This window comes from Dipodomys merriami, unplaced genomic scaffold (assembly GCF_024711535.1).
Source record: "Dipodomys merriami isolate MVZ:Mamm:240054 unplaced genomic scaffold, mDipMer1.0.p SCAF_3721, whole genome shotgun sequence".
Classification (NCBI taxonomy): Eukaryota; Metazoa; Chordata; class Mammalia; order Rodentia; family Heteromyidae; genus Dipodomys; species Dipodomys merriami.
Window position 1 is genome coordinate 1 of NW_027205295.1, and position 16,147 is coordinate 16,147.

General features: G+C 42.1%; 1 protein-coding gene across 6 annotated transcripts; it reads right to left on the minus strand.

Annotated features, from left to right (window-relative positions):
- Positions 1–730: 730 nt before the first annotated feature.
- LOC138804778 (endogenous retrovirus group K member 18 Env polyprotein-like) lies at positions 731–16,114 on the minus strand. Of its 6 annotated transcripts, none has more exons than XR_011365350.1 (3): positions 16,029–16,114; positions 12,124–12,566; positions 731–3,225 (listed from the first exon to the last, which is right to left on the minus strand). XR_011365350.1 is itself a non-coding variant. In XM_069989210.1 (3 exons), exons 1-3 carry the CDS (start codon positions 16,098–16,100, stop codon positions 10,964–10,966), a joined length of 585 nt encoding a protein of 194 aa, XP_069845311.1. In that variant the 5' UTR covers positions 16,101–16,114; the 3' UTR covers positions 9,306–10,963. The 6 variants fall into 6 exon arrangements, 2 of the variants coding, with proteins under 2 accessions (XP_069845311.1, XP_069845312.1); XR_011365349.1 differs by lacking the exon at positions 731–3,225 and adding an exon at positions 9,306–11,259; XM_069989210.1 differs by lacking the exon at positions 731–3,225 and adding an exon at positions 9,306–11,259 and having other exon boundaries at positions 12,346–12,566; positions 16,033–16,114.
- Between the last annotated feature and the right edge of the window lie 33 nt (positions 16,115–16,147).

The window sequence follows — 16,147 nt, forward strand, 5'->3', positions numbered from 1 at the left end:
ACCTAGGTGAAATCTTTCCTCAATACATCTTCATTTCCCTCTACACATTTAAAATCACACACACACACACACACACACACACACACACACACACACACACACACTTACATGGTTATATTTGTCTATATAATTATGTAAAATACATATCATACACACTTGCGTCTGAATTTTGTCCATCTTTTGGTTTTATAGGTAGTACAATATATCCAGGGTTTGGCTCATACTTGTAATTTCAGCTGCTCATGAAGGTGGGATCTGAAGATCACAGTTTGATGCCAACCCAAGGAAACAAATCCTCAAGATTCTTATTTCAATTAAGTAGCAAAAACCAGAAGTGGAAATCTGACTTAAATGACACAGTGATTGCATTGAACAAAATAATCTAAGCAAGATACCAGACCTCCATTCAAGCCTACGTACTGGCCCACTAGCACTCCAAAAGCCAAAATCCCCAAAAGACCAAACCAAAAATATGTCAAAATATTTTATAATTTTTGAAGCAAAATCCAATGAGGCAACGTAGTTTGTTGAAGATTTGGTGGTAAAATGTTGAAAAACCCCAAATTCCACATGTGTTTAAATGATTCAACAGACAAGCAACCAAGTAAAAATTTCCCAATAATGTTCCTTAGTATCCACTGGGACCCTTGACAAAGATTTTTTTCTATGCTTTTCAAAAAATCAGTTATTTTTCAGTAGTATAAATATTATAAGTTATAGAAGTTTTTTAAAGTTCCAAAGTGAATTGAATGTAAAACAAAAAGCACTTAATATTACCAGTTTCTATGACTCTGGTAGAAAACCTGTAATACTGTGGCCTTTATGAAGGAGGAGAGGGAAGACTGGTCATGAAATGTTGGGAAGAAGAGTTTCCAATTGACTGTTTGAAACCCAATCTTCTGCCCCCCACCCCAACAGGCAGAGGCTTGAACTCAGGGATTAGGTGCTGTCTTGAGCTTCTTCTGCTCAAAGCTAGCATTCTACCACCTGAGTCATGGCACCACTTCTAGCCTTTTCTGAGAAGTTTGTTAGAGTTGAGAGACTTATGAACTTTTATGTTTGGGATTGACTTCACATCTCAGTCTCCTGAGTAGCTAGGATTATAGTTGTTAGCTTCCCATGCCTGGCTTACATTCCACACTATTGAACACATAAAATTCAATTAGGAGGCTAAGATCTGGAGAATGGTGATTCAAAGCCAGGCCAGGCAGAAAAGTCTGCAACTCCATCTTCAACAAGCAAAGAGCTGGACTTGAGCAGTGGTTCAAGTAAGGTGAGTATGAGACCCTGATTTCAAATACCATTATGGGCAAAAACATAACAAAATAAAGCAATGCCCCAAATTAAAATAATAAAATTGCTCAATACCAAAATAATGGTCATTAAATAATGGTTTGAAAAGTAGAAAACAAATACACCCCTCCATAAATCCACATATAAAAATCTTCCAGCCAGATACCGGTGGCTCAAGCCTGCAATCCTAGCTACTCAAGAGGTTGAGATCTGAGGATCATGGTTCAAAGCCAGCCCAGGCAGGAAAGTCCCTGAGACTCTTATCTCAATAAACTACTCAGAAAACCAGAAGTGGCACTGTGGCTCAAGTAGTAGAGTGCTAGCCTTGAGCTGAAGAATGAGGGACGGTGCTTAGGCCCAGAATTAAAGTCCCATGACTGACAAAACAAAAAACAAAATCCAAAAAACAAAAAACAATAAACAAAAAAGAAACTTCCACAAAATATTTGAAATGGGTGAATTTTCAATAAGGAAACAACATTTTTCTTTCTGTTTTTTTCTTGCAACAGCAAAAGAGATGGTTTATTGTACATGTGTCACACTTGGCCACAACTATGAACAGAACTAGTCCAGAATGTCACAGGTCTGGGGCACAGGATCATCAGGGGATGCTTGGTTATGAGCAAGGTGTGTCTTTCAGAGATGATCTTGGCAATGAAAGTTCTGGATCCACTGGGAAATCACAGCGGCATGCAGTCCAACATCTCAGCGTCCCAGCCTATGGCATTCCTTATTCCTCCTGCTCCTCTGGCCTTGATGGGTGCACAAACTGGTTTACTTAGACCTCTGCCTCATCTTTCTTCTTTTGCCCTTCAGCCTGCGCATTCGCTTCCTCTACTTGGCTCTCATGGTGCTGTTTTTTCTAGGAAGATGGTGCTAAGGCAAAGAGCAGGAAACAACATTTTTCTACCTAAAGATGTCTGTGGGGTTAACAGTGGAAGAAATAGATTTATTACCAGATATTTAGACCAACATGCCAATTCTGACATATCTATGATGATAGAGACTAGCTTTAGAATGATAAAAATAAACCAAAGGACTACATCCCAAAGTACTGGACAAGGCTAACAAAGCAGAGTAGGGCATCAGGGTATAGGGTAAGAGCTATGTAGAAAAACTAGTTGTTCCTACAATGAAAAGTATTACCAGGCCTAGCAATTCAAGTTCGCCATACCAAGTAGATTTTGAAAAATAGTCTGTTACTTATTATATTAAAGAAAAATTTAAACTTGTAGGCTCTTCAACTTTATATCAAACAACCTAAACTTTGCTCAGGGGACATGGTACTTAATATTTGGATCATCAAGTGCCAATTCCAAATTTAATTATACAAATAATAACTCTACTAATAGAGAATGTTAATGGTTTCTTACAGATGGAGCTGAAGGTAAAACTGCTAAGACTTTTCCCACGTAAGAGACTATTCTTATTACACCTCTTCCCATGGTCTTCCAACTGCCTCAGTTCATTCATTTTTTTTTTAACCAAACTCGAATATTTCCACTTTATTCACCCAGATGTCCTTTTAACACTTCAAAGGCTGTTTTTGAGAAATAATAAAATTTTCAAAAGCACAAAAAATGCCACCCAAGTTAAGAAGTTTTGAGATCAAGCAGATGAAAGGGAAAATTTGAGTAAGGAGCGAGTTTAGTGTCCTAGCCATGACAAAATCCTAAGAGTTAGTGAGTGAACACATGACTCTGCACATATCCACAGAGTTGAGGTCACATGATGATTCTGGCTCCTGGTCCTCCTCTTTGCTTTCCTGGTCTGACACACCATTCTCTGGGATGCTGAGCTCTTCTTTAGGCTTTCTTCATTCCCCTCCAGTAACTCCTGCTTTATAGGCTTGCACAAGATAGACTTTTTCTTCATTTTGATATTTGGTTTAGGTTGAGAAAGCTATTTTTTCTCCAATTCAATGCTGTTTGCCTATAAAAATCACAATAAGAAAAACCCAACTAAGACAAGCATCCTTGGTTAAAGGCATTCTAGGTTGTAATCTCTGAACTTTTAGGGCCTACTTTACTCTTGGCTTTGACTGTCTTTTGTCTTCCTTCTCAATCAAACTCTCCCCATCCCCACTGCTAGGACTTGAACTCAGGGCTTAGAATCTGTTCTTGTTTGCTTTTTTTCCCCCTCAAGGTTAGTGATTTTCCACTTGAGCTGCAGTTCCACTTCCATCTTTTTGGTGATTAATTGGAGATAACTAAACCATGATGCTCAGATCTCAGCCTTCTGAGTAGCTAGGATTACTCAATGAATTTTCAGGAAGAGGCATCATGATGTTATGGGATTTCATGAAGTCATAAATATGATGATACCCAAAACCTTGAACAAGGACATTCTCAACTTCACCCCAGCATAACCATTGAAGTGAGGGATTTTAAACACTTATACATTAGTACTGCTCATACTCCCCTCAGACTTCAGGATCACACATCACTTTTGACTATCAAGCCTCACTGGTTACCTGGAACTCCCAACAACAGTTTCTGCTTTCCTTTTACTTGGAGACCTGAAACTTGAAGATTAGGATTTACTTTGTTCAATTTTGAGTCTCCTCGGTATTTTTCTTCAATTTTTGTTAATCAGTTTTAACTTGAAGTGATACTCTGCTAAGATCAAGGCAACCTAAGACATAGCATATCATTTTTAATTGTCTCTTTGCTTAGTTTACTTTAATCAAAGGATTAAGAAATCTATTATAAGGTTTTTGGTGGGGGTAGCATTGTGAAGGGAAGGGCAAATGGACAAATGTGGTGGAAGTACTTTATGTGCTCCTACAAAAGTAAACAATGAAGGTGGGGGAAAGTGGCTCACAACTTTAATCCTATCTATTCAGAAGGTTGTAAGCAGGAAAAATCAGTGAGTCTTATCTCCAAAAAACTACCAAAAGGCCGGGCGCTGGTGGCTCACGCCTGTAATCCTAGCTACTCAGGAGGCTGAGATCTGAGGATCGCGGTTCAAAGCCAGCCCGGGCAGGAGAGACCGTGAGACTCCTATCTCCAATAAAAACCACCAGAAAACCGGAAGTGGCGCTGTAGCTCAAGTGGTAGAGCGCTCGCCTTGAGCTGAAGAGCTGAGGGACAGCGCCCAGGCCCAGAGTTCAAGCCCCACGACCGACAAAAAAAAAAAAAAAAAAAAAAAAACTACCAAAAGAAAGGAAATGGGTTGTAGCTCATGTGGTAGCATGCTAAGATTAAGCAAAAGGAGCATAGATATGGTACTCAAGCCCCGAGTTCAAGACCTAGAATAAGCACAAAACAAACTAACAAAACCTGCTGAAATTGCTTTAAGAAGGGTCTATGAGAGAAAAATGGTTAGGGTAGATTTGATTTGGGAACATTTGGTATCTGTCACAGTATATGCGAATAGATCCACTATAGGTTGCTGTGGAAATATTATTCCTTGTTCCATTATGAGCTATTTGGATTCACTATTTCAGTGTGAAGTGATATTTCTTGAGAGAAAATTGTCAGTTTGGAGCCCAGCACTGCTGGATCATGCCTATAGCCTTAGCTGCTCAGGAGGTGGAGATCTGAAGACCAATGTTTGAAGCCAGCCCATGAAAGAAAGTCCATGAGACTCATCTCCAAAAAACTACTAAAACACTCCTGGAAGTGGTGCTGTGACTCAAGTGGCACAGCACTAGTCTTGAGCAAAATTAGCTCAAAGACAGCACCCAAGCCCTCAGTTCTAACCCCAGGATCAGCATATACACAGAAAAATTTTAGTATGACTTCTGAACGAGGTTTTGTACCATTTTTCCATGAGTTCATTTTCAGACAGCACTATGTCCTGTGGGAGGCTTCTGTGTTCTGGCTTACATGGCATTTCTATTAGATGATATGTAATAGGCATCTACACAAAATTCCCTCACTCAAATTATATTCTTCAGTTAACAATCTATTATGGGAAAGAATTGAATTTCCCCATTTGTTTAAGTACTCAATGAATTTAACAGTATAAATTTGTAGATTGCTATTTAAGTTATATTCCATTTCTATTAGTTTACGCTCTTAAAGTTCTTATTCTTAGTTTATGTAAGTATGTATGTATGTATGTATTTTGTTGGCCATGGGGTCTGAACAAAGGGCCTGGGAGCTGTCCCTCAGCTTTTCAGCTCAAGGCTAGTGCTCTACCACTTGAGCCACAGTACCACTTTCTGCTTTTCTGCTTATGTGGTTCTGAGGAATTGAACCCAGGGCCTCATGCATGTGAGGCAAGCACTCTACCATTCAGACACCTTCCCAGCCCCTCTTTGTTTAGTTTTAAAGTGCCTTTAATGACCTTTCTTAATATAAGATGATATAATTCTATAACTATATCTAGTTTTTTTAATAGGTTGATGATTTCCCATAGATTCACCGCCATCAAAAGATACAAAGTATTTCCTTCACCCTTAAAAGAACAGCCAACTTCTGTTTCCTCAGAAGTTGCACAGAGGTTCTTCCTGCAGAGTATCTCATACTTATATCTAACACCATGTGACAGAACAGACAATAACAATGTCTTGTTATTCTGTTATCCTCAGAAAATAAAATGCTATTCAAAAAGACTTTGGACCTTTGTTTCCTCATGTTATTTATAATTTAAGGGAGCTCAATGCCAGACATTACTATTTTCTGTAGTTGTATGTTACAAGATCTACATTCATTCCCATGGAATATTTTATTTTTGTTGGGTGTGGTGGTCCTTGTACTAGGGCTTCAACTCAGGACCTGGTAATGTCACTTCAGATTTTTGCTCAAGGCTGGGACTCTTCCACTTGAGCTACCTCACTGCTTCTGGCTTTTTAGTGTTAACTGGAAATAAGACTGGGTAGGTGATGGAGTGGGTATGACTGTGATACATTGTATCCATGTATGGGAACGTCACAACCTCCTTCTTGTACAACCAATACTTGCTAATAAAAAGAAAGATAATTAGAGGTCTAATTGTTCACAGTAAGTTTCTTGTAATTTCCCTTCTTATGTCTTTCTCATTTTTTTCATGCTAGCATGTGTTCAGTGCTGACCCTTAGCTCTTTTTCTTATGGCTAGTACTTCAGCCACAGCTCTAGTTCATTTTTGCTAGTTAATTGGAAGAAAGAAACTATCTGATATTTGTGCCTAGGTTGTCTCTGAACCTCAGTACTCAGATCACAGCATCCTGAGTAGCTAGGATTACAGGTGAGAGCTACTCAGATCCTTGTTGTCTCCTAAATTATCCCATGTCCATTTCACAATGGCAGTCCATTTCCATGCTTCCCAGCTTTGCAGAACTAGCTTAATTATAATCCAACACCAAGTCTAACCTCACCACAGATGCTATTTTTTGTGTCATTCTCTGACTATAGACACCCTTCTCCTGGCTGATGCATTGCAACAACCTAGATGGCTCTCATACTACGCCACAAGGATAGGAAGCCAGGAAACACTAGCTTAGAAGCTGTAAAATCAGAGGAGCAAAAAGATATCGTAGTGCATTCTGCTGTGATCTTATTCTGATTTAAACAGCCTTGTCATCTATTACCAGGAGTAGCTTTGACATCACATTCTGAGTAGTGACTGGGTGTAAGCTGGTGTGTCCGAGCTGACTATAGTATTGTCCTGAGCCTGTGCAGACTGAAGAGACAAGCCAGTGCCAGTAGCACACACATTGGAATAACAAAGCAACCTATAGTTAGGCATTGCCACTCTTTGTTATAGAGTAATGAATGAATGACTCTCTAATTTCTTGACAAGAAATTCCTGCAGACCCATATGCAGCTGCCTCATCAGAGCAAGTAAAGAGCATGGTGCTGCCTGGAGGAAACACTGTGAGAAGCTGCCAGAAAGCATCTGTTTACTGGACTCATGGGGCTCCTCTGTCCTCTAGAATTAATGACAAATGAGGAGCAAACACCTCCCCCTCTAGGCAGACATACACAGGAAGAGCATTGCCACAGCACAACAGGGGACTCCCAAGACATACACTTGATCTGTGCTGTCAGAACTGAGAGTTTTATTTTTGGGGGGGAGGGTCCGGTTGTGGGGCCTGAACTCTGGGCCTGTGCCCTGTCCCTCAGCTCTTCAGCTCAAGGATAGTGCTCTACCACTTGAGCCAAAGCGCCACTTCCGGCTTTCCATTTTGCTTATATGGTGCTGAAGAATCGAACCCCCGGGACTCAGGCATGCAAGGCAAGAGCTCTACCACTGAGCCAACTTCCCAGCCCCAGAGCTGAGTTTTTAATGACACTTCATCCCACAGTGCTCCCTAAACCTTCAACCCAACCCTGCTCCTTTCATGTCCCTGACAATGTTTAGAGGCATCCAACATCCAGACTGAAGATGTTCCTTCATGTTTGGAGTAAGTCTGATCAGACTTTATATGGATCCACTGCTCAGTCAGGACTCTCGATCCCTCCCATCCCCATTTTGATAATGTGTGTCTCTTGACCTATTCCTGTCTTCTCTTTTCAAGATTCAGTCAGGGCCGGGTACAGGTGGCTCACACCTGTAATCCTAGCTACTTAGAAGTCTGAGATCTGAGGATCGTGGTTCAAAGCCAGCCCAGGGAGGAAAGTCCGTGAGACTCCTATCTCCAATAAACCACCAGAAAACCAGAAGTGGCTCTGTGGCTCAAGTCGTAGAGTGCTAGCCTTGAGTTGAAAAGCTCAGGGACATCACCCAAGCCAAGCCCAGAGATCAAGGCCTATGACTCAAAAATAAATAAATAAATAAATAAAAGAAAGCAAAAACATACAAAGCTCAGAATGGCAAGCAGCTGAAAACAGGATGGAATAAACCAACATTATCTATGACAGTTTTCAGATTATGCAGAGAAATGCCTGCATTGTTGAAGCCCAAGCCCATCTGATAGCTGAGTTTTAGCTGGCTGGCATGCCCATGATGCCAGGTAATGGTATTCACCAATTTTGTGATATTATTGGATGAGACCAATAGGCTTCAAGTTGGGAAGCTGAAAATTTTCTATTGATCTAGAAGGAGAAATATATCAAGACAAGAAATGGGATTAACACAATGCCAAAAGCAAAAGGCCATCCAATCCAAGGAAGACAGAATAACTCTGTCTCTGAAAAGATGATTCTCTCAAAGGAATCCTGAGCTGAGTATGGTGATCTATGTTTGCAATCTCTGAATTTAGGAGGCTGAGTCAGAAGTTAGGTTGAGACTAGCCTAAGTTCCATGCCAAGAGAAGAACACAAAACCAAAGCTCATCTTACAAAATAAAAGAAGGACTGGGAATGTGGCTTAGTAATAGAGTGCTGGCCTAGCACATACATGAAGTCCTGGGTTTGGTTCCTCAGTACCACATAAAGAGAAAGGCTGGAAGTGGTACTGAGGCTTGAGTGGCAGAGTGCTAGTCTTGAGCAAAAGAAACTCAAAATGAATGGTGTTAGGAAAAATGTAAAATTAATGAAATAACATCTCTCTCCCTCCCCTATATCCCTTCCTGCTTTCCTCCCTCCCTCCTTTTCTCAGTACTAGGGTTTATACAAAGGATTTCATGCTTAGGCAGGTGTTTAACTCTTAATCCACACTACGGCCTTTTTGTACTTTAGTTTTTAAGTTAGGGCATCCTGTTTTCTTCCCATCCCAGGACCAGCCTCCCATCTAGCTGAGATTATTGGAATCAGCCCAGCTTGATGATTGTGATCAGATCTCACTTTTTGCCTGGGTTGATCTTGGATTGCAATCCTCTCAATCTATGCCTCCCAAGTAGATGGTACTACAGGAGTGATCTATTATGCTTAGCCTTTAAAATGATCACTTAGAGCTGGGCACAAGTGGCTCCTGCCTGTAATCCTAGCCACTCAGGAAGCTGAGATCTGAGGATCGAGATTCAAATCCAACCAGTGCAGGAAAGACCATGAGACTCTTATCTCCAATAAACCACCAGAAAACCTAAGTGGTCCTGTGGCTCAAGTGGTAGAGTGCTAGCCTTTAGCTGAAGAGCTAAGGGACAGCAGTACCCCGGCCAAGAGTTCAAGTCCCAAGACAGACAAAAAAAATCACTTAGGAAGATAAAAGAAAAACTCCTGAATTCTCACATTTATTTAAATAGCGGCTGCCAGTCATATTTCATAAAGCACTTATGGGGCCCATGAAGTCTTTTATTTTTAAAATACAATAAAATAGTACTAGAGCAGTTGGGATATTGTTCTGCCAGTAACACAACTGTAAGAGCCTCGGAGGGAGCAAGCAAGCCGGCTACAGGCCAGCTCCACCGCCGCTTCTTCTGAGCAGCAAGCAGCCATGACTGGGGCACAGGCTCCTCAGGCCAGACCCTGCAGGCAGGGCAGCCCCTCCAAATCCCTCCAGTGGCTGACCTCAGGCCTCAAAGGCTCCAGCGCCGAGCTTCCTGGGCTCATCCCTAGGCTGGAGGTGCAGTGTGAAACAGCAAAGGAGCCAGCGAGACTCCTCCAGTGTCAGGGCAACCAGGCAGGAGTGGAGCCAAATGGCCAAACTTGCAGCAGCGACTGCAGCAGTTGTTGCTGCCTCGTGCAGCATGGGCCAGGGCTCCTGCAGCTGCTCAGGCACAGCCAGAGGTGGAGAAAAACTCCAGGACTGACACAGCCCCCTTCCACCCAATCTGCCTAAGATCTGGGAGCTGGAGTGGGAGCAGAAGGAGAGGGGTTCATATGGGTGTTGGAGGCATAGGCCTGCAAAACCCCATTTGAGCACCTGTGTGCCCTGAGGGTGGATACAGACATGCATCCCTTCCTTCCAATTTATTTATTTTTGTTGGTTGTGGGGCTTGAACTCTGGGCCTGGACGCTGTCCCTCAGCTCTTCAGCTGAAAGCAAGTGCCCTACCACCTGAGCCACAGGACCACTACCAATTCTTCTCGGGGAGGAAGGGACACCCTTTCCTCCATGCTGGGCAAAGGTTCTGCCCCGGTGCAAGACTCAGGTAATGGTTTGCTCAAAGTACCATTCGTGCTTCATCTACTTAACCACGTAGAACAATGCCTGGAGACCCCCCCCCCATGTGTAAATCACCTGTGCTTTACCTACTTTTACAACCTTGTTTAGTGGAACTGCTCCACATTTGTTGACAAGGATTAGCTTTTTCTGTTTAAACTCTCATTGTCTGTGCTCCCATAAAACTGTTTAACTCTCTGCCCCTGACTGAAGATTTACTTCTCCTGCTTGTGTGCTGTATATAAGCATGTGATGTTCCAATAAATTTTGTCTATACCCACATGGTGTAGTCCCTTCTTGCCTATACCACACATCGTGTTCCCAGATCCCGTTGTGGAAACAGCAACAGATGGGGTTATGCCGGTTGATGCCTCTGACATCTCCCCCCTTTTTTGTTTTTTAAGTACAACCGTAAGCAAGAGATCCTTTGCAGAAGGGATTTGCAGAAACTATTTTGGAATGTAGACAGCAATATCTTGACAAGACATAATGCAATCAATCCTGTAGAAACACTATGGGTAAAACTGTGCCACCAGGTTCGAGGGTCCAATTGGTTTAGCACAGATGCAATTCCCTCAGCCAGACCTTCATATCCCACCCCAGGGAGTTGTGCCAAGAAAGTCTCAATGACTTCCTGCTGTAACTAGTGGATGTCCCAAGTCAAATTTCCTTGCAAGACTGGCAGGTGGTAGTGAAGTCCCTGCCAAGTAATGTTAGAAGTGTTGAATCAAGTAGGAGTGATGCACAGTTTATTGAGCTCTAATCACACTTGAAGGTTAGCTGTTTCTGCAGATCAATTATCTGGTCTCCCATCCACTGCACCGTGTGTTGCAGGGTGTTCAGACGGGAATCAATGTCCTGTTTAATATTGTGCTGATGAGTCCATAGCTGGTGACAGTCCAGCCACTTCTCTACAAAGTCCTTGGTTTGGATGGAGGAATGCAGGGCCACTCCGGCAGTCGCAGCAGTCATGGTGATAGCAGTCATTTCAAGGATCACAGCTACACTCAGACCCAGGAATCTCCTAGTTCTCTTCAGCAGTTGCTGGAAGACTCCTGTCAACAAACCAACAGTGGGGCTCTCCTGCCAAGGTCGGGTGAGGTTAACAGGCACCCAGACCCCTAAGCGAGATCTTAATATCAGGAGAGACTGAGAAGGCATATTAAAAGAAATAGTATGATTTAAGCATGTAAAGAGTCCAGGCTGCGTGGGTTCTCATTGATTGACACTGTCCCTGTGGGCTAGGACATAGGAAAGTTTAATACAACCCTGTACAGTAAAAGAATGGTTCCTGTAAAATGTATAATTTGCCTCATGGGCCCTAGTAAAGTGACCAATCCAATTCTGAGTTGTATAAAATTGGGTGGCAAGTTTTATAAATGCCACTGCTCAGGCCCTAAGTGTCCCCTGAAGTTTATATGTGGCCTACGAGGCACAAGGCCTCCATCATGTCAGGTGAGCAAGCCAATGGGTTCTACATGATTTATAACTCCATTGTATAGACGTCACCATCAGAAGAATTATTAGTATACCAATCACCAACATGCTTTTCAGAATAATTGGCAATGAAACATCCATGAGGACCTCAATCTATAAATGAGATGTTATCATTATGCTGTATAATCTTTCCTCTAGGGTTTTGACACTGAGACCACTGAATAGAAACATAAACAAAATTCAATAATTAATGTCCTGGCATACTAGGTTAGGTGGTCGCCCAGTCTTATTTGTATAAGAATGATCCTTACCAATAAAATTTAAGGAAATTGTGCTGAATAGCCCCATATGATTGTTGATTTTATCATCAGGCAAGATGTATGCCCATACCTGTCTTCTGGTTGGTAAGCAAGGTGATGTCCCTAAACACAGTGGTAAAGACTCAAATCCTAAGGAAATAATATAAGGTATGCCTTCCTCACCTGGATGAGTAGGGTCTGCATGATCCCATGGTGGAGGAAAATACATGCTGTCATTTGTATACGCCACCGGACCTTGGTCTAGCTAATCCACTAATTTTAACAATGGTCGGTGAGTGACATAGGCCCAATATGCATGTTCACTACTCACTGCAGAAGTATTCACAAGCAGTGCAATCATGGCCAAAACAGATATTCAGGTATTCTAGGGGTTTTTGTACTGACCAGGGTGGCTTCGGTCTTGTGTCAACACCTTATTCTGACCCCATGTTGCTGGGGTCAAGCTGGTTTTCTTAAGATAAGGATGATGGCTTCCTCCAGACTTCAACCTTAGGTCTGCAAATCTGCGTACTAGATGTTCTTCCTCAGGGTTGTGTTGTGTTGTTTTTGCTTCTCTGGAGGTCGGATGAGTCAAAAAGGGACCCAGATGTTGCCAGTAGATCCATCTGGAATGATAGAAACGCTATTTTCACTTATGGGGCATTAGTCTTATTCTTCATTGATTAAATTTTTTAAACCATATGGGAATAGATAGTGAGGTGGTGCTAGAGGGATAAAATGCTTTTCAGCTTTAGTGAAAGGATCACTTTGAGTGAAATTTTAAAAATTTAGAGTAAATAAGGTTAAGGCAAAAGTTCCCTTGGGGATTCCCCTTTTTTGTTTTTTTAATAATTGAAGCTTAAATGTTTTATGGGTGTGTAAACAGTTGGCATTAGTCTACACAGGTTCATTAAAGAAGTTTTACCTAGGGACTAACTTTAGTAAACTCCCCTAATATTTTTCTGATTGTACACTGGCTTTTAGAATATGGTGTGGGGTAGTTTGTCAAGGTGACAACTTTTTACTAATTACATTTTATTCCAAACTAGAGTTTAGGCATAATTTTTTAACTTTTCATAACTGTATGGACCCTTTGGGGGGCGGCTATAGCAGCATAGCCTGTTTAGTACTTTGGTTTGTAAAAGATTTAAATAGTCTAGGATGTTTAAAGGTAAGCTCCATAAGAAGTTCCACTTGTAGGTGTTCAGTGGCAGTTTTGTAATTGACAAACAAGTTATAAAAGCAGACCTAACAGTTAGTGATTACAAATTGCATCAAGGCAAATAGGGTGGTTGAGTCCACACAACTGCCTGTAGACATCCTGGTATCTAGGCTGGAGATGGGGGCATTGCACCCAGCTTCAAGGCCTGGAGGTGGGACAAGTCTTACCTTGAAATCCTAGGAAAACATTACCTCCCCAAATGGGCGAAAGCATTGTTTAGCTCCTCAAATAGCCTAGGTGGGACAGGCAGGCCATCCTTTGGAATACAGATGTTTAGTGTAGCTCCTGGTGCTTAACTCTCTACTTAAGCCCTTATCTTTGAAAATTTAACATTTGGTCTAAATCCTGATATAAATGATCTTTTTAGTAATTATCAGACCACAATTTTGTTTTATTTTGGTGTTTATACCAATGTTTCTCTGCTTACCTGGGACTTATTTGTCTCAGTTAAATTTGAATTTTCTCCTTCCTTGTTCTGATTAATACCCTATCTCTTTACTTTTGATCTGGTCCTAACAATTTCATATTTTATTCTTAAACAAATTTATTTGTTTAGTGTCAGCCCAGAATTTACTGCCAATTAGGGTTTTAAGCACATACAGAGCAGTTTGGATTTAAGCTATTCCCCACAATTCACAACCTCAGCCTTTTACAGCCAACTATTACAAATGGTTGACAAGTTCTTGCCCAGTTATGCATGCTTATAAAGTAGCTTGCCATGACCTCCAGCTCTGATCAATTTTAGAAGAGCCAAACATTATTGCCAAAGTCCCAGGAGTGCCTCTTTCTATGTTAGGGTAAACGCAACCTTGACATTTCCCTTGGTCACTGGACTTGAACTTAGTGCCTGAGTGCTGTTTTTCAGCTCTCCAGTGCAAGGATTGCACTTTGCCACTTCGGACTCCAAAGCAACTCTGCCCGCTTTTTTGGCACTCTGCTGGCTAGTTAGAGATGATAATCTTTCTCTGCCTGGACTGGCTTTGAACTGCAGTTTGTAGATCGCTCACCTTTGGTCCTCAGCTCCACCCTCATCTGGGCCCCCTCCCATTTCTGGAGTTCCCTCCATACAACTGGTCTCTCCCTCTCTCCACCCAGACCCACCTGAACTCCCATCTACCTCACTTCCTTTTCTCTCAGATACTTCTGCTACCAGGATGATGATGGAGGTCATGTGCTCCCTCTTGGGGGAAATATGGCTCCTCTAATAAACCTTGTAATAATCTTTCTCCTTTGCCTGCCTGCCTCTGCATGGTCCCATAGGATGGATGTGTCTGATCCTCTTTCACTGGTGGCTCCATACTGGGATAGGTTCCCCAGTGCATTTGCTCCCCCTGCACTTCAGAAGGGAGTTCAAACAGCTGCCCTGGGACCTATTCTGAGATCCTTCACTCCAGTCACCAGAGGACCATCAAGGTAACTTTCTCCTGACTGAGTGCTCTACCAGCCCATCCAGCCCCACTAATTAATTCCCACTCCAGGGTAAGTGACAAGTTTGTCTGAGGTCAGGGTTTCTGATTCCAATATCAGTGGTAAGGCCACCTGAGCCTTTCTGGGCTAACTGAGCCCCACCCTCACCATCTGACCAAAAACTTGGCCAAGTGCTGGAATTAGCCACTAGAGGCCTACCATGGCCCAAGGACCCACCTTGGACCAACATAAGGACAGTCTCCACTGGTGGGGCCACCACCTATTTAGGAGCCAACCTGCACTGCAGAGGACACTCTACTCTAGGCACATGGCTTCAGGTCACTTACCATGGGAAGGACACTAAATTTCTTTACATTAAGGCCACCTGGCCTTGGAGGGCTGTTGAGTCCCCATCATTAAATTTGGCCCCACATTTAAAACTCCACTTCTGAGAGTGCTTGAGCAAGTAGCTCTCTCTCTCTCTCTCTCTCTCCCTCCCCTTAAACTTTGCCTCTTGCCAAAATTACCTGCTTGTAACCTCTTTCACAAGTATTTCATATGCTAAACGCTTTGGTTAAGCCCTGGAAGAATGTAACCAGTAATTGCTTGTTTCTACTCATTAGATAGAAAATGGGTGAGTTTAAGTCTAAACTCCCTGAAATAAAGGCCAACAAGTTTGGATATTACCAAAAGTGTATTAATCTTCTCTCTAGCATTGAGCAAGTGGTGGATGTGCCAAATTGGCATCTTGGTACTTCAGCTTAGTACTACCCCTTCCTCCTCCCCTGTCCTGTGGTGCCATTATGCTAGGCCAAGTGTATGTTCCTATTGCCTCCTGTTCACTAGGTTTCTTGTTGGCAAAGTTTTGTATTTTAAAATGACCACATGGTTCCATCATAATTAGAAAATTAGTTCCACTAAAATTTCAAAACTTTAAAAGTCTATTTTAAAATCTAAGCACGCTCTATAATCTGTGCACAAACATGTCTGTCTGTGTCTTATTTGACTATATGTAAGTGATTATGGTTTCAAGGTTACTCTGCCTACTAAAAATCTTTGTCAATGGAAGCTGTGAATTAATCTAAATTGCTTTAAAACTTTGTGACCTGACTAAGCCAAAGAAAAAACAGGCAGTTTTAAAAGACCTTGGAAAAGGACTTAAAAAAGACAATGTCCTTTACAAAGTAAATGAAATTGGTAACTAAGTTTGCTGTGAATTATGTCATTCCTATGTCCATTTATGCTAAGAGTTAACTATTGTTCACTGACCATGGCTAGTAAACTAAAGCTAAGGGTTTCATTCTCTGTTTTCTCCCCTGTGTGCCGATCAACTTCAATTAAGATCAAGGGACCAGAGTGACTATGCCCAGTCACAGCTGCCTAAACCAGTGGCACCAGCCTGCAAAAGCCAGTGTAAACCAGGTCTCTAACCAGTATATGTAGAAATATTGCAGGTTACCAACAGGAGGTGCAACAGTCCATACATGTTGGGAGATGCCACAGTCTCTCTCAGACTCTGGCCTTGCTTCATCTCACATGACCAAAAGCCTGTTAATTAAGGGTAAAACACAAGACACA

Coding starts and splice junctions, on each gene's coding strand:
- LOC138804778 (XM_069989210.1), bottom strand. CDS start 16,100: ATGAAGCAAGGCCAGAGTCTGAGAGAGACTGTGGCATCTCCCAACATG. Junction 12,567..16,032: donor TATGGACTGTTGCACCTCCT/GTTGGTAACCTG, acceptor CTATCATTCCAG/ATGGATCTACTGGCAACATC. Junction 11,260..12,345: donor ACAAGACCGAAGCCACCCTG/GTCAGTACAAAA, acceptor GTTTGTTGACAG/GAGTCTTCCAGCAACTGCTG.